The 17,906-nt window shown below is 41.9% G+C and overlaps 3 protein-coding genes and 1 pseudogene across 3 annotated transcripts; 2 read left to right on the top strand and 2 right to left on the bottom strand.

Moving 5' to 3' along the window:
- Position 1: 1 nt before the first annotated feature.
- Positions 2 to 1,208, bottom strand: znf830 (zinc finger protein 830). The gene has a single exon (XM_086084008.1). The coding sequence runs from the start codon at positions 1,103 to 1,105 to the stop codon at positions 77 to 79; it is 1,029 nt and encodes a 342-aa protein (XP_085940134.1). The 5' UTR covers positions 1,106 to 1,208; the 3' UTR covers positions 2 to 76.
- LOC147181228 (ankyrin repeat domain-containing protein 13C-like) lies at positions 967 to 10,209 on the top strand. Its single transcript, XM_086083983.1, has 13 exons — positions 967 to 1,951; positions 3,531 to 3,572; positions 3,812 to 3,916; positions 5,251 to 5,336; positions 5,417 to 5,462; positions 5,539 to 5,605; positions 6,235 to 6,379; positions 6,452 to 6,583; positions 7,466 to 7,627; positions 7,698 to 7,777; positions 7,857 to 7,955; positions 8,886 to 8,986; positions 9,060 to 10,209. Exons 1-13 carry the CDS (start codon positions 1,600 to 1,602, stop codon positions 9,188 to 9,190), a joined length of 1,548 nt encoding a protein of 515 aa, XP_085940109.1. The 5' UTR covers positions 967 to 1,599; the 3' UTR covers positions 9,191 to 10,209.
- LOC147181229 (5S ribosomal RNA) lies at positions 7,175 to 7,283 on the top strand (annotated as a pseudogene).
- Positions 8,279 to 17,313, bottom strand: LOC147181227 (zinc finger MYM-type protein 1-like). Its single transcript, XM_086083969.1, has 2 exons — positions 15,113 to 17,313; positions 8,279 to 9,194 (listed from the first exon to the last, which is right to left on the bottom strand). The coding sequence occupies exon 1, from the start codon at positions 17,235 to 17,237 to the stop codon at positions 15,114 to 15,116; it is 2,124 nt and encodes a 707-aa protein (XP_085940095.1). The 5' UTR covers positions 17,238 to 17,313; the 3' UTR covers positions 8,279 to 9,194; position 15,113.
- Between the last annotated feature and the right edge of the window lie 593 nt (positions 17,314 to 17,906).

Genomic DNA, 17,906 nt, shown 5'->3' with positions numbered 1-17,906 from the left:
ATTAGCGGTTTCCTGAATTTTAATGTCAACAATACACTAAGTACAAAAAAGTTCAGTCGGTTGTTTTGTACATAAATCAAGCCAGTGCCCCTTTGGCCCTCCAGTCCTGAGACAAAAGTCCAAGCAGTTCTTCCTCATTCTCCTCGCCGTCGTCGTCCTCCATGCTGGCTTCAGTCTCCATGGGTTCCTCCTTCCTTAGCCGAGAGCTTCTCTTCACCACGTCTCTCTTGTCCCTCAGTATCTCTACCCTCTTGAAGCACGCTATCTGCTCGTCGATCTCGTCAATCTGTCGCTCGAGGCGGCCTTCCTCGTCGTCCTCAGCCACGATTGCCTCAGACTTGGTGTTCACCTGCCGTATTTCCTTCTGGAATTCCTCCCACTCCTTGTCCATGTGGTCCTTGGGCGCGTCCACGTTGCGCACCTTGGCGTCCCGCACCGGGTCGTCGAAGAAGCCCTCGGGCAGCGCCTCGGCCGTGTTGTCCTTCTTCTCGGTGCTTTTCTCCGGCGTTTCCGCCTTGGCGATGGAGCCGGAGTGGGAGACTGTCGGGGCGGACGGGATGGAGCTGTCGAAGAAGTCCGACGGTAGTCCGGTGTGTTCCGGGGGTTGAGGATCGGCGGTGTCCGCCCCCGCTTCCACAGTCATCTCCTCGGTTTCGTCTTTATTATCATCGTCATCATAGACTCCCGCTAGCAGACTAACACCTGCAGGCTTCTTGACAGAATCCGGTTTCTCAAAGAAACCTACAGGTACTGCCGCGGCAGACTCACTTGCACCCGGATCTTGTTTGGCTTTTTTGCCGTTGATTTCCTTGTCATCCGTCACTTTTCTCTTCACCGGTTGACATTGCGTTGTTTGTTTCCCTTCTTTGAGCTCGCTCACCTTCTCCTTGTGCTGTTTCCCAAGCACATGAGCGGGCCACAGTAACTCAGATTTCACCTGCGTGTTGCACAGAACACAGCTCAAGTGGCCCAAGCTGTTGTACTTGGCAAAGGGAGACTCGACGCGCTTCTTCTCTTCTTTTTGCCTTTGCTTCTCCCTCATCAAACGCCGGAGTTCCTCTTGATTTACAACTTTCTTTCCTTTGCCTTTTTTCACAGTGGCCATTCTTGCGACAAAAAGAAGAACTGGCTTGCTCGAGTTAGCTTGCTTGTCAAGCTGATACTGTTATGGCGCGTGAAAGTGACGTCAGTCAACACGCTGGTTCACGGCGGATCTCGCGATAGCTCTGGGCTTCTTGAGCCATCCTGTCTGTTTGATATTTGCCGCAAAGCGAGCTTAGCGATAAAAAAAAAATGCTTCGAAGAATGAATGGAGGAAACGTTTGTGTAATTATTTACGGTTGACTCTTAGCTATATTTTGTTTTAATGTGTGCGCCGTTTAATATTAAACGCTTCTGGGGTTTTATCGCCGCGCCCACCCTACACTATATTTTTTATTGTGGGCTAGCAAGAGCGGTAGCAGCGCTTCCCATAGAGGCGCTAATGTCAAGTTAAATCGTTTTGTTCTCTTCGACATTTTTCGACGAGTTTTCGTGTAATACTAATGCCGAAGAGCGTAGTAAGCTAGTATCGAGGTTACTTGAGGGTCTTTTACCACCATGACAGGTGAGACGATACGCGCCGCGCGCAAGGAGCACTACAAAGGCAACAAAAATGCCCAAGCCGTCGACGAGACTTCCAACGGGACCATCCCCAACGGGACCGGTCACCATTTTAAGTCCAACAAGGCTTTCCTGAAACCGGTCAAACCGTCGGCGCTGCTGCACCAGCACCAGCAGTTGAATGCAAACAACCTGAACGGCAACGCGTCTATTGTCAACGACGACAATAGGAATCCGATCATCCTCACCAACGAGGATTTCCCCGTGCATGAGTGCGTATTCAAAGGGGACGTGAGACGACTCTCCTCCCTCATCAGGACCCACAGCATCTCTCAGAAAGACGTGCACGGTAAGAACGATGCCATTAGTTCATTGTTTTCATCCTCTCCTCGTGACAATTTATTTTATTATGCAAAATTCTGTATTCCGTCAATTTTCACCATTCTACTCCGCCCACACTTTTACAACCTATTCCAATAAAAAACAAAATAAAACAAAAAACTTTTGGGCACCGATAATCGGTCTATCCCTACGACGCATACGATTTTCTCATATTCCCCAAATTCCTACTTTGCCCACCATTCCATCTAACCCTTGATAATATTCCCTATTGAACATTTAAACTTTAAAATGTTCAGAGTCATCTTGAGAACAATTTCCCCCATTTTCAATATTAAGCATTTCCCATGACAAAAGGCACAAATACAGATATTTTACATATCGCTGGTGTCGGGCCGAGCTGAAACCCCATAAGTCACATTTTGGTAAATTCATATTTTTTTCAAAAGTCTATACTATTGGTCAGTCCACACCACACATGTGTTATTTTTACAAATTAATGACCAATCTAAAGTGTTGAAAATGGCTTGCTCTCTTTGATGATGTAATGTTAATGGTTAAACAAACACACCTTTTTGGGTGACTCCTCTAAAGTGACTATTTTGGAGGTACAAGGTTTAGGCACGACGCCAGCGATAGTTACTTTCTCCTTCAACATTTCGTTAACCATTTAAAATAGTCCAACTTCAAGCACATATAACTGTTTGACACACTGCAGTACTCCACATTTTCCATGACAGGTAATTTCCATATTTGCTGCCTGTCTTTACTGGAAAATTATTGATCACATTCAAAAAATGTCCAGATCTGTCAGCATTCCACATTTCCAATAACAAATATTTAAAAATTCATCAACAATATAGATATTTTACAAATATTCAGAGAGAGAAAAAATCACAAATTTAAGAAAAGAAAAGCTTGAATATTTGTGACATTATAAAGCGGCACATTTGCAAGAAAAAAAACCCTCACAAATTTAGGAGAAAAATCTCAAATACTTGTCTCATTATAAAGTGGCAGATTTGCCAGATTTATTAATTATTTTTTTATGAGAAAGAAACATGGGTTGTTGTGTCATTCAAATTTTTACATTTGCGAGATGATGACACGTTTGGGATGGAGGAGGCAGTGCGTGTTGAGGTCACATCACAGGCCGAGAGCCTTAAGCAATGCACAGACCTATGCGGAGGCACAGAAGACCCACGGCTGTATATGTGGACGGTGGACCTAATATGCCATCGTATTGCAGTGCCTCTTCAAAGTGCGAATGCTTAACATAATATGCTTAATCTCTGCTAAAGCAACTACTATCTCCTTATTTGAAAACCTGACTGAAAAATATAATTTAACGAGTTCTTCCACCGTAGGCATTTTGCACACTTGGGAATTGCGAGCAACATCCAAGTAGACTACGTGTATTTCTCGTAAATTAGTGAATCTTTTTTCTTGCTAATTTGCCACTTAATAATATCACAAATATTTGAGTATTTTTCTTGTAAATTTGTGGGGGGTTTTCTCTGAATATTCTCATTCACATTTTCTAGTTTAATATGGATTTTTATGTTTTTTTCTTTCTTTTTTTCTTTTAGGTAATACACCTCTCCATCTTGCTGTGATGCTGGGCCACAAAGGTAAGAGTGCATTTAAATGACATTGGCACATGCTTACAATCTGTAGCTCAAGACTAGAGTAACACAGTAACACAGGAAATAGAAAAAAAAAATCGGTTTTAATGTCAAACTGTAGCCATCTTCCAATGTTTTCTAAATGTAAGAGCAATCGTTTTAGGTCACACTTAATCATTATGAACAGGCATAAAAAAAATATTGATTGATAATCAATATTGATCCGTTTCCCTGTTACGTTTTAGAATGTGCCCTTCTTCTTCTGGCCCACAATGCACCAGTGAAGATGAAGAATGCACAGGGATGGAGCCCTCTGGCAGAAGCCATCAGCTACGGTGATAGACAAATGAGTGAGTAGCATCGCTTCATCCGATACTCGGTGTATGTTCTTTACATTGACGTAAGTGCTTGGCCCCTGCGGTTGACTGGCGACATCACCTGGGACCCTCATGATGTCAAGCGCTCTACAAAAAGCGATGAATCAAAATCATTTTCCGGAACTGGACCTCTCCTTGTTGGTTGCTTTCCTGTGCGTGTTAGTTGGTGGATTTGATCTGAGCATTTATTATCCTGGCGTCCGCCATCCAGGCGGCTTTGGAGCGCCGCCCAAATGACGAACGGCTTAGTGCCGGGAAGCTCGTCGTCACGAAGCGTTCCGCATAAACAGCATTTGCGATGCCTTCTCTGTTCATGCCGTGAATCTTGTACAAGCCATTAAAGATAGAAAAGTCCAGAGTGAATAATTGAAAAGTAGCCTCAGCCTGCATGCCGGCACTGCGTATGCAGCCGCTTTGCATGCGCCTCCCCAATCGCCGCCATTGCTCGTATTTACTTGCATACCAATGAAGCCATTTTTATGGAAAAAGTCAATCCAAGGGTGTGGTTAAAAAAAACCCAGCAGGTTTGTCCTTCATTTTCACCTGTGGTCGCCGCAAAGAAGTGCCTCGTCAGCATGTTACAGACTCCCACAATGCATCTGGAGATGCATTAGCTTAATGTGGAGCTGCACGTGCGCAGCTTTGCTATGCCGTGTGAATTAGTAACCGTCGAATTGTCCTCTTAATCAAGTCATGCAATGCTGGACTTTAATAAAGTGTTTGGCTTTTCTTGCCTTTTATGCACTTTTAATGCACTAATGTCTTAGTTCAACCAAATGTATACTAATGTGAATCCATTCACTGGCCACTTAATTGGGTTCACAATCTAGTTAGTGGTACTATAAATAAATATAACTCTTCCAAATGAGCATCATTTAAAATCAAGTATTTTATACAGACGGGCAATGCTAATTTGCAAAACTGTTTTGCTAATGTGGGCAAAATATGGTGTATTTATTTTAAATTGACACAGACAGAGAGGTATTAATTTTTAAATACACTCATTATTGATCTTTTCATGTTACAAAATGTCCATATTTCCTCAAATAGTGGTGTCATCACATGAATAAATAAAGGCCTTGCCTCCATTAGTCCCTTACTGTCTTTCAGGTGGTCTGTAATTGCCATATCTACGACAGCCAATGATGATGATCCGTCTTAGCCACAGTACACACCGCATACGTGACATCCGTCAAGCTGAACATGCCAAAAATATTGTTGAACGACCTCACTGACACTGTCCATCCAATGCGGGTCTTCTGGGCACGCGCCAAGAGGTTAATTCGTTTTCACTTCCTGTCCCGCAGTCACAGCAATACTGCGCAAATTGAAACAACAATCCAGGGAGAGTGTGGAGGACAAAAGGCCAAAGTTACTGAAAGCCCTCAGGGAGGTGAGCATGTCAAAGATCACTTTTATTATTATTTATTTTACACATCGTCACACTCTTCATCCATTTTTTTTTTCTTGTAGCTGGGCGACTTTTATCTGGAGCTGCATTGGGATTTCCAAAGTTGGGGTGAGTGTTTAGTTTCAATATTGGGAAAGTGATGTAAATACTGTAAAGACTAATTGGCATCATTTCTCCGTCACAGTGCCACTGTTGTCACGGATGCTTCCGTCTGATACATGTAAAATCTACAAGCAGGGCATCAATATCAGGTAATGACCATGAAATGAATGTACTGTGATGTTATCACATTTTCTTAAAAAAAAATTAAAAAAAATGCAAATGTATGAATAATACCATGAAATAGTGTTTATAATTTTCCACAAATAATTGTAATTAAAGTACTGCATAATATTATATATTATTATTATATTATATTAAATATGGTAGGGTAGTAATGCTTCTTGCTGTAATATAATGAGATGATAAAATGTATAAGTGGTATGTGAATGAACTCTTTGAGCGGCGTTGGATATTCTGAACTCCAGCGATGGAAATTGTTGTCGTCGACCACATTTTTTTTTTTTATGGGAATGAGTGGAGAAAAATCTTGGCCTGCTTTGGTTTGGGAAAAGTTTTAAAATAATAACTATGACCAGCAGATGGCAGAATTGGGTCTCTTGCATGAGCTCATCCGTATCAATGGAATGAGGAAGGTTGTAAACATGGCAGATCTTTGGAAATTCAAGCTTGTGCTCGATCAAAGTGTTTGTCATGTGAAATCTACTACAGACTTTCTCAAAACAGAGAAATGATAATTATTTCAATTTAGAAGTAGAAGCAATGATGCCATATACATTTGATACATGCAGATACAAACAGGCATGTCCTCCCTTCGTAGGTTGGACACCACCCTCATCGACTTCATCGACATGAAGTGTCAGCGCGGAGACCTCAGCTTCATCTTCAACGGGGACGCGCCGCCCTCGCAATCCTTTGTGGTCCTGGACAACGAAGCCAAAGTGTACCAAAGAATACATCACGAGGTTAGACGCTCTTCACCTGCACAAGAAGAAGCTGCAGCATTGAATGATCTTGGTTGTGTATGCGCCTCAAAGGAGTCTGAGATGGAGACAGAGGAGGAGGTGGACATCTTGATGAGCAGTGACGTCTACTCGGCCACCTTGTCCACTAAATCCATCACCTTCTCCCGCACTCAGAGTGGCTGGCTCTTCAGGGAGGACAAAACCGTAAGACCTTCTACTCCACTTCACTGTTTAAATATTTTAATTAATTGTATTATTTAATTAAAAAAATATATTTAATTCTTATTTTTTTATTTGATTAATTTATTTTATTATATATTTTTTTGTATTATTGTATTATTTAATAAAAAAATATATTTATTATTTAATAAAAAAATGGAGGCTTTTATTATATTTAAGGTTGTCAGTCTAATGCGTTAATCCAGATGAATTAATTACGCGCAAATTAGTGCGTTAAAAAGAATAACGCAATTGATCGCGAGTGGTAAGTCAATGTGCAATTTAACCCATTAAGGTACCCGTAGGCGGCAGAGGCGGGCCACTACAGGGTAGCACGACAAGCCACTACGAGCATTGACAACAGCAGACATCGACGCAGTGCAGCACAGCCAAGAGAACGAGGCAAACTTATTTGGACCTAGATCTTTTAGAGCCATTATTTTTGACGGTTTTATTATTTTCAACGTACATCTTTCATGTCGCCGGGACCTGCGGAGTTGCGCCGCTGGGCTTCCGTACAGAGGCTACAAGCTAGATCCCGATGACGGAACGCAATGGCGCAGACATTGTTAGAACGCTTACGGCCATACTACCCTGAGAACGTCCGATCTCGGAAGCTAAGCAGGGTCGGGCCTGGTTAGTACTTGGATGGGAGACCACCTGGGAATACCAGGTGCTGTAAGCTTATGCCCTGCGATTGGCTAGCAACCAGTTCAGGGTCTACCCCGCCTACTGCCCGAAGCCAGCCGGGATAGGCTCCAGCGCCCCCCGCGACAAGCAGAGAAGAAAATGGATGGATTAATGTATTTTATTATTTAATTTTATTTGTTGCCATTTTGAGTTAAGTGCTTTTATGTAACGTTGCAGGAGCGTGTGGGCAACTTCCTGGCGGACTTCTACGCCATCAACGGTCTGGTGCTGGAGTCCAGGAAGCGGCGCGAGCACCTGAGCGAAGAGGACATCCTCAGGAACAAAGCCATCATGGAGAGCCTCAGCAAAGGCGGCAGCATCAGCGAGCACAACTTTGAGGTGATTGACACTTTTTTTCCCCTTTTCTTTTTTTTCGCTGCTTAAATAAAAACACCAACTTTTTCCACAGTCCGTGAGGAGGCAGTCCCTCTCGGCGCCGGCCCCTAATACAATTTCCTGGGAGGAGTACATCGCGGCAGAACACGGAAAGTAAGTAGCCATTATTTGACCTTTTGTTTTTGTTTTTCTTGTATCAATGTTGTGTTACGTCTTCTCCTCGTGGACGCAGGCCTCCTCACGTGGGCAGAGAGCTGGTGTGCAAGGAGAACAAGAAAAACTTCAAGGCCACCGTTGCAATGAGTCAGGACTTCCCTCTGGGCATCGAATCGTAAGTACACACCCTTGACTTGACACGTGGTATGAGATAGCTCTTACTAGATTCTAACTAATACAGGGATTTTCATCATAATCTTAAATTAGACTGTATTTCTTAGTAATAGTTGTGCACGTTTGTGCTGATATCCACCGAGGGAATACTATACGGAATATTGACGGACTTTGAAAAAGGTCCATTGAGCTCAGTTGCATTTACAATAAGTAGTGTGAGAGTCCGAAATGTATTTATCATATGTTATAAATATAATATATTGACTGTATAGTCACATTTTAACAATAGTAGAAAATTAGAAAAATAAATCCAGCAACAGAATATCCAAATCCAAGATCTTTATTCAGAAAACATTGATCAGTTGTAGACCGGATGAAAGTATTAGCCAATGGGAACGAGTAATCTAGAAAAAAAAGGAAGTACGGACCTCACCAAATTAAAAACATACAGGATATTCCAAATCAAAGTCCTTTATTCACAAAAGCTGGTACAAGCCACAGATATGAGTCCTGTCGAGCCAATGAAAATGGAGATTGGAATACAGGACCTACCAAAATAAAACATACACAATATCAAAGCTTCCAGGTCCATCTGATCTTTCTATCAAGTCAGTAAGAATGAGAGAAAAAAAATAAAGGAAGTTGAAAGCTACCAAAATAAAACCAGTCGCAGAAAATTTCCAAATCAAAGTCCTTTGTTCACCCAACATTGGAGTATAAAAACAGGAAGCAGAAACCTACCAAAATAAAAGCGTACGTAGTATAATATCCAAATGCAAGTCCTTTGTTCACAAAAAGTAAATCAATGCCAGCCCTGAATGGAAGTTGTGTCAAGGCAGTGTGAATGAGGAATCAAAGATCTGAAAAAAAAAGCTTGAATAATTAAAAAAAAAAACGTTAACAAGTTGACGGTGTGTTGCTGTCGTTTCAGTTTACTGAACGTGTTGGAGGTGGTCGCTCCCTTCAAGCACTTCAACAAGCTGCGGGAGTTCATCCAGATGAAACTGCCCCCCGGCTTTCCCGTCAAGCTCGGTGCGTGGCCCCGTTCTTACGGCAACTCCGCCTCCTCCCGGTAACCCCCCCACCCATTTCCTTTTTCCCGCAGACATCCCCGTGTTCCCGACCATCACGGCCACCGTCACCTTCCAGGAGTTCCACCACGACCACTTCGAAGGCTCTCACTTCGTCATCCCCTCCGACTTTAAAGAAGACCCCAGCCGCTTCCCGGATCTCTGACCGCCTGCAAACACAGCAATAGGTTTTCTATCGCTCTCCTTACATGCATTTCATACAATTGCGACGGATAGGGCGGATATTTATCTATTGGAAATAATATTAAACATTATTTATGTGCTGTGAGTTTAAAAGGAATGAAAGGACGCACGCAACATTGTGTCGGTAATGAAGCTAGTCCGGATGGTCTTGAACTGGTTTACGTATGGTGGGGAAAACGGGTGCACTTTAATTTCAGCCCACAGGCGGTTTATGTGCTGCTGTTTTGGTCAGCAAAAATGTTCAAATAGGTTTACTCTTTAATGTCTATAAACGGAGATAATTATACTTGGTGGGTTTTTTTGTGATGGAGAAAAAGGAAGGCTTTTTTTTTTCCATCTCAAGTGAGCAACTATTTGAGGGAATCTGCTTAAGGGAAGCTGATGGGCGGCCATTTTTTGCTGGATCCAAGGCAAACCGATGTTTCCATGCTGCTATTCACATTATATTATGATTCATATTCTCATTTTCTTCAAGTGTCCTGACAATGTCTTGTAAATAGTCATGTCTCTGAACAAACTAAAAAATGTCATTGGTTATATTATATATCCTTACGCTTAATATGCATTTGTACATATATGTACGGTACGTATATGTTTCTCTACTCATGGACTTGAAAGTGTGTAGCAATACAATGACGATACGCAAGAATGTTTTTAAATGACCTCCAAACCGCGTTCACGTTCCACATTCAGGTTAGCTCACGCTTACCTGCCAGCTCCTCGGCCCCGTCTTCTCCATCGTCGTGTCAAAGATTGTAGCGCGCGCGCGCGGGGGACTATTCAGGGTTACTGTCGTTGGCGTCAAGCTGCACCGTGTTTGAGGAGGACTTTGTGGTACGCAGGTAAACAAGTCTCTCACCCCTTCAAACGCCTTTCAGTGCTGACATTAGCTTGTCTGCTATTATTCTTTTGTACAAACTAAGCTGTGAAGTTTCTGGCACTCATCCTTCCTTTCCAATAAAGCACCAGCATCACATTTCACTTTGTGTGCTTTTGTTCACGACACTCTTCACGCAAAGGTTATTTATTTTCCCCGCGTTATTGGTGTTGCACTGAGCTCATTTTATGGAAGTGGGTTTCGGGGGGAAAAATTACAGTAAATATATTGTATATACAGTGGTACCTCGGAGTTTGAACATAATTCGTTCCTGCGAAGTGTTCAAAGTCTGAATTGTTCAACCTCCGAAACATTTTTTCCAATAGTAAATAATGTAAATGCAATTAATCCGTTCCCAAGCTCCAACAACAGAAAATTCCTATTTATGTTTTTTTACATTTACACCCTGTACAGTATTTAAACAGTAGTGTGATGGCATCAGTGGATGATAAATGCTATGTTAATGCGAGCTTTAGTTCAGTGCTGAGTTTGTGTATTTTACATTGGGCATATTGTTAGACTACTAAGTGGTCAGGCATGTTGTTGAACAGCTAAGGGGGTCCTCGTGCCAGTAGTTACAACGGCGCGATAATCTCCTTCCTAATTCCACCGCGGTTCGTAGCACTGTATGTTTTTCTTTGCTGCCACTGGCACTGTTGTCTTTCTTTGGGCCCATGGCGAAGACAATTGTCGTGGAAAAATCAAAATGCACTCGCGAGTATGGAGCACCTGCGGGAGTATTCACGATCTGACTGGAAATGAGCAGTGCATCGTCTCAACTACCGCAACGTGAGCATTCGGCATCGCTCGGCTTCGCTCGGCTACCCGTTTTCAAGGTACGTTCGGCTTAGCTTGCTTTGCTTGGGTGTTCCAACTCCGAAAATGAGTTCAAACTCCGAGGCATTTTTTACTCCGATTTTTTGGTTGAAGTCCGATTTGTACGAGTTCCGAGACGTTCAAACTCCGAGGTTCCACTGTAATTATGAAACACGGTCAGAGTGACAGTTTCTCACCTTAAGTCACAAAATCAGAATTATGAGATCCATCCATCAATTTTCTGGACTGAATGCCGCAAACTTGCATAGGGGGAAGTGTAACCACCATAAATGCCCTGGTGGCCATTTTACGTTGCCACCCGTAACTTATAAAAGTATACATACATTGATACTTGAACTTGAAGAAACTAAAAAATATATTTTTTCATTTTATAGGTAAGATATTCTTCAAATTAATTGATTAAATAAAAATGAATAATTAAATATTTAAAAAAAATAGAGTCAACATTTTTAAGTTGTCAGAAAAAGAGACGAAAGGTAGACAAAAGTTTTTTTTAAATAACTAAATGTCCAAAAAGAAACCGTAAAAAGTCCGAAAAGGAAGAGAAAAAGTGTAAAATTACCATAAAATGTCCATGAAATTGCCAACAATGTCAGAGAATTTAATAAAGAAAAAGGCATAAAAGAAAGCGTTCAAAAAGTAACCATAAAATGTCCCAAAACAAAAGATGAAATTCCCAAAATTACCATAAAATTTCCACAAAATGTCTCAGAAAGGAAGAGAGGCAAGAAAATTACCATATGCCCATAAAATTGCCCAAAAAATTTGAGAAATTTGTCAGAAAGGCTGAAAAATCTACAAATATAAGAAATACAAATTTAAAAATCCAAAACGGAAGATGAAAGGTAGAAGAAAATGGATGGATAGACATTTCTCTGTTACGGTGCAGTTCTAATGAGGTCTTGGGCCCTCAGTTCATTAGACTAACAGTTTTGTTCATCACAAAGTTCAAATGTTTTGCGTCTCCAGACAGATTTTTGGTTATTTATTCGGCCTAAGGTTGCTGACCTTTGCCCTACAGTTACGAGTGAACACATTTCAGGTGTGCGTGAAAACGGTTCATTATCTAATCTAACAGTGGCGAGCGGTGACCTTTGACAGTGGTCATGCTGGAGTGAGACACATGCGAGCGCCCGCAAAAAATAATTAAAAAAGGAGGTATTTAATTACTTAAAATCACATGGTAGTTTTTTTTATTTATTACTATATCAACCCGGTTTCCGCCATGTTTGAGCAGAGTGGGGGAGAGGAAAAAATTACATCGCAGCGGAGCCGCAAGATATTTCTAAAATGTCGTATTAGGGCCACGTATAAAATAAATTTTTTAGAGGGTGGGGGCAATATTCTGAGAAAAAAAACCTCTCAAATTTGCGAGTTTAGAAAGTGACAGATTTGCGAGAAAAAAACTCAGAAACTTACGAGAAATACACATAGCGTACTACTCTGAGGTTTGTGCCAATACTTTTCCGTCGAGTTTACAAATATGGAGATAGTAATTAATTGCTTTAGCAAAGATTAACCACATGATGCTCTTTAAAGCGTTACTGCCAGCGACGAGGACACCTCGTTTTGCGAAGGTCCACACCCTGAGGATTAAGCATTTGAGTTAATTTGTTAAAATGTATATTTACTTGTACATTTATGTTTACAGAATTATTATTTACACATTCCTTTTTTTTCCCGTACAAGTAGCTAAGTTGATGTGTTGAATCACTTGCAAGTGCAAGTGATTCAACACATCAACTTCGCTACTTGTAAAGTATGCTAGCTTCTGATTGGTTAGTGTTTAGTCAGCTAATAGGGATCAGGAAGTGTTGTCACTCGAGCTGTCGTGTATGACGAGTAAAGTTTGAATTCTGCCTTTTCATTTTATAAACAGTGTCCCATTAACCACCAACGAATCCTCACATTAGACTATAGCTAAGCTACGTGTATTTCTCGAAGGTTTCTGAGTTTTTTTCTCGTAAATTTGCCACTTTATAAACTCGCAAATGTACAAGTTTTTTCTCGCAAATTTGCCACGTAACGTTTTTTTTCTCAAAATATTGCTCCGCCCTCTAAAATATATATATATATATATATATATATATATATTTATTTATTAGGGGTGGGAATGTTTGAATGTCTCACGATTCGATTCCGATTTTTGGGTCAGCGATTCGATTCAGAATCGATTTTCGATTAGGAACGATTTTTGCTTCAATATGATGATTGACAATGATTTTTGCTTCAATCTATAGATGTTCAAGGAATCGTAATGATGTACTCCAGTCTGACTCGCTAATGCTAACTACAGGGATGTGATTTGACCAAAGTGAAATTATCTGAAAATTTAGCCGGGGGTCTGGGGGTCGCGGGCACTCAGCTAGGTCCAGAGCTCATGGGTTTTCCGTGTTTTTAAGTACTTTCAATGCACTCAGATGACAAAGAAATAGACAAAACAACAGCATAATTGTTCAATGTATATTGAACTATCCCATATAAAATTGCAGTTTTAGTCAACTCAAAATCAGTCACATTCAAAAACATTGGACTGCCTTTGCTTTTAAAAACTATCACTGAGAATATCATCATATATATTTACCATGCAATAAATCATTTAATCAATCATTCTTAATTTAATACATAATGCATAACAAAAACATAAAATACCTCATGCAGCAAGCTCTGGTAAAAACACAATCATGCATTCGTCGAATGCATGATTGACTAAGATCATCTCTGTAACTGCATACATCAAGACAGTCAACATATTGAAACCTGAAAAGTGCAAACATGCAGCATTCATTTGAGTTTGTGTCAATGATTAACCATGTTAAATATTTATGGCCATTTTTATTAGGTTATAATATTTTCGAAAATTTGATTTTGATTAATTTGAAACGTTTACCACCGACCTCAAAATTCACGACTCTGTCAGCAACTGGTACAGGTTGTTGGGGTGGATCACGTCTCTCTATTACCGCTTCCGATTGTGATGTCAATAAGGGATGGAGGCCGTAAAGTTTTGGAGTTTTCGTTTGGGCGCCGAAACTTCCAGCGATGGAATAATTTGTTCTTGACTGGAGTTCTTTCACGTGTTTTTTACTCTTTGCGTGACTTTCAAGAGCTTTGAAACCTCTCCCACCATAGTCAATGGTATCATGGCACCAAATGCAAAGCGCTTTCCCGGCACGATCGATCTTCCGAATAAAGTCACTCAACAAATTCGTCACAGTCTTCTTTCCAACATTTGTAGATATATCCTTCTCTAACCAGTCCCATCGAAACTTGTTTTTTACGATCTTGTCAATTTCCTTAACTCGCGGAGCATCTTTGCGTTCGATAACGGACATCTTTCTTTAAACACCCGGCAAAAACGTCTGAGAAATGAACAATGGCATACGCCTATGCCTTCATAACAAGCGCGTTTATTGGTCAACACGGAGACTTCAGCCAATCGCAAGATCCGTTTCATTTCAGTTATGGAAACACTAAAATGGAATGCTGTAGAGACGAAATCGGATTTTTTACCACTTAAAAAATTGTAACATTTTATTTTTGGAGATAAAAAAAGCGGAATTCCGCGAATTAGCGGAAAAATCACATCCCTGTAACTAGCGCGCTACTCGCGGTACTTTTATCACTCAAAAGAACGGCTCCACGCTGCAAAAAAAAACTTTTATTGGAATACCTTGACCGTGACTTTTTCCTTCTACTCTCTAATGTGGCTACAACTTAACAGTGTATCAGACCGCGTGGAATCACACTGCCCCTAAGTGGCCAAATCGGGTACAGCGCTCCAAATAAAGGCACACACAAACAAAGGGAAGACAGTATAAATTTTTTTTTTAATGAAATCGATTTTAGGCCATTTAAAATCGATTCTGAATCGTACTAAATGAGAATCGCGATTCTTATGAGAATCGCGATTCTTATGAGAATCGATTTTTGGGCACACCCCTAATATTTCTACGTGGCCCTAATACGCCGTCGTAGATTTCAGCACTACGGACAGCACGCGCAAAAAAAGTTTTGACAACCTTTTGAAATGTGTTTACTGCAAAATAAATGATATAAGCTTAAACAATAAACACTGACATATTGAACTAGCAAAATATAGACTAACTAATGAATACAGTGACATATTTGATAAGGGCAAGCACACTCAATAATAAATCAATGCCTCACCTTATTTATAGACGAACTCCATCCTGCGGGCTTTCTTGGTCAACTCCACGCTGACTTTGTCGTAGAAGCTTTCATCCGACTTGATCTTCTGAAGCATCCGCCGTTCAATAGACATCATGGCAAGGCCAGGCGACCTCTGCTGTCCCGTGGCATTGCGCTGATAGCTTTTGATCCGTTTGAGTCCGGAGAATGTTTCCCCCCCCCAGGCGGCGGTGGACGGCAGAGTGAGGAAGAGTTCGCACAGTTTGTAGAGTTGCGGCATGGCATCGCACAAGCCGTTGGAGCGCATGAAATGGGTTAATTCCGGGACGTTTTCCTGGTTCAGGTCGGTAGACTCGTACAACACTTTCAGCTCGCTGCGCAAAAGGCCGTCATCAAAAAAGTGCCCGTAAGCGTATTTGAGGGAGTCAATTGCGCCGTCGGGAAAAGCCTGCTCATACTGATGGAATCGGTTGAAGTCCAGAAGACTCACAAATGCCATCTTCTCCAAAGATGAAAGGCATTGTTGCATTTGGGAATCGATGACGTCCAGCGCTTTGAAATAAAGTGCTTCATATTCCGTTTTCATGTCACTTGCCCCCCGGCACCTCTTCGCTGGGTTCTCGGGTTGCGGGACCAGAGCAAAGACACGTTCGAATTCCCCTCTCTGTCTTTGCAACTGTTCTGCTATTCTCTTCATTTGACTCGCACAATAGCCAACGTCGAAGCATTTGGTTTGCAGGATGTTGGAAAGCACATCAGTGAGTGAAAAAACGTCGGAAAAAAGATGCAGGAGGAATACGACTTTGGGGTCCTGGGGGTCCTCTAAATATTGCAGAAAGCCGCCCGCTGAAAGGATGGACCTCTCGTCCCAGTCCAGCGGGTTGTTTCTGATGTCATTAAACAGTTCGATGAGTGCTCGGTGGTTATCTTTTGCTGTGTTTACTAACATAGACGTGGTGTTCCACCTGGTTGGGGCAGCTCGGGCCAATCGCCTCTTCACAATGTCATCGAGAGCCTTGGTGCGTTTTGGAGAGGAAGCAAAAAATGACGCCAGGCCATTCAAAGTGGAAAAGAAAACCTTGCAGTCTTTGATAGCGCTGCACGCTTGCGAAAGCGCCAAGTTCAAGTTAAGAATGTGAGCGACGCAATGCACGAAACCACAAGACGGGTGTCGGTCGCTCACTTTGGCCTGCAGGTCATTTAAGTGGCCAGACGCCACTGCGGCTCCGTCATACGTTTGACCGACAAGTTTGTCCCCGCATTGCATTCCATCCACCGCGGCAAAAACATGCTCCGCGAGGACGGCGGCTGTTCTGTCGGCGCGGACATCCGAAAAGCCCACAAATCTCTCTTCCGCTTCTCCCTCTTTGGTGACATATCTCCAGACAGTAGAAAGCTGGGCGAAGTTCGACGCGTCGGTTGCCTCGTCAAGGAGTATAGATACAAAGCTGGCATCTTTGATTTCAGATTGGATCTCATTCAACACCACGCTAGCCACAGCTTCAATCAGATCATTCTGAATGCTGCTCGACGTGCCGGAAAACGCAGTCGATGACTCCAAATGATGGTCAAGCCTCTCATCGTATTTCCGGAGGAGGTGGACAAGTTCGTTGTAGTTACCACGGTCCTCTTCTGCGTGCCCTCGACATGGTTGCCTCTGCGCTCCAAGGTAGACAACGATGTCCACAAGCCTCTTCAACACTTCCCGGTTCTTTTTTACCCGCACGTTGTGCTGCTCCGCGTCGAGTCGCAAACCCTCGTTAAGTCGATACTCGATCAGCGTGTTTTCAAACGTCTTAAGTTTGACCACGCAGCGTATGTGCGAAGGTCCGCGCTCGTGCTTGCTCATAGAAATGTGCAGGTTGTTTAAATCGTCGTAACCTGTCGCAGTCCAGACCGTGCGGTCCGTGGAAAAAAGGAGACAGGGCCAACAGAACAGTTTGCTAACCTGCGGACAGCCAGTTAGCCATTTATTTTTCTCGTATGTGCTGGCTTGAAAATGACGCGCGAAATGCTTCCTCGTTTTTATGATAACGACTGCAGGAGTAGGTCGACCACTTGAAATGATCTTATTTTTTTCCTCAAAAGTTCTCCGGGAAAACGGCACTGAACGCAAAGACTGAATTGAATTAATTTCACTCATTGTGACTGGGCGATTAACTGCAGCGCGTTGGTCGATAAGATGCTTTTCTTACAGCTTACAGGTCGCCATGTGCGAGTGGAACTCCACCGGAAACACGTGACCTCCAATTCTGTTTTCACTTTTGACCGTATAGTTTTTAAACCTAAACGTAACTATAACACTCAAACAAAACCATAATCTTAACTCAAACTTTATTTTTGAGTATATTTCGCTGCTTTAACTAAGACGGCCGTTGGCGCTTTCGTCACCACCGGAAACACGTGACCCTCATTTGAACACCAAAGTTATAGCGCAGCGCCACCGAATGGCGAATGTAGCGTAATTGCAGTACATCGTTGTCTGAACAACTAAATATAAGGTGGATGAAATCTGATTTATGTCGCGATTGAAATATTAAATCACAAAAGCGTTAGCTTCCGTAAATTGGAAAGTCAAGTTAGAATATCCATACCGTATATATTGACGTGGTGCTGTACTAGACACGTCAGCAAAGTCATGTACATTGCTGTAAAATTATAACTGTTGACTGAACATTGAATGATGAAGAAGAGAGGAAAACAATCTTAAATTTCCTTTCAATTTATTAAAGTTGGTTTACACATTTATGCTTCTAGAAACCCTACTAAATTGTGCAAGATTCTGGATTTAAAATGATTAAAACAAAACAAA

Source organism: Leptonotus elevatus, chromosome 1, assembly GCF_054856555.1.
Source record: "Leptonotus elevatus isolate MCC_2025b chromosome 1, RoL_Lele_1.0, whole genome shotgun sequence".
Classification (NCBI taxonomy): Eukaryota; Metazoa; Chordata; class Actinopteri; order Syngnathiformes; family Syngnathidae; genus Leptonotus; species Leptonotus elevatus.
This window is presented reverse-complemented; position numbering and strand designations above follow the sequence as displayed.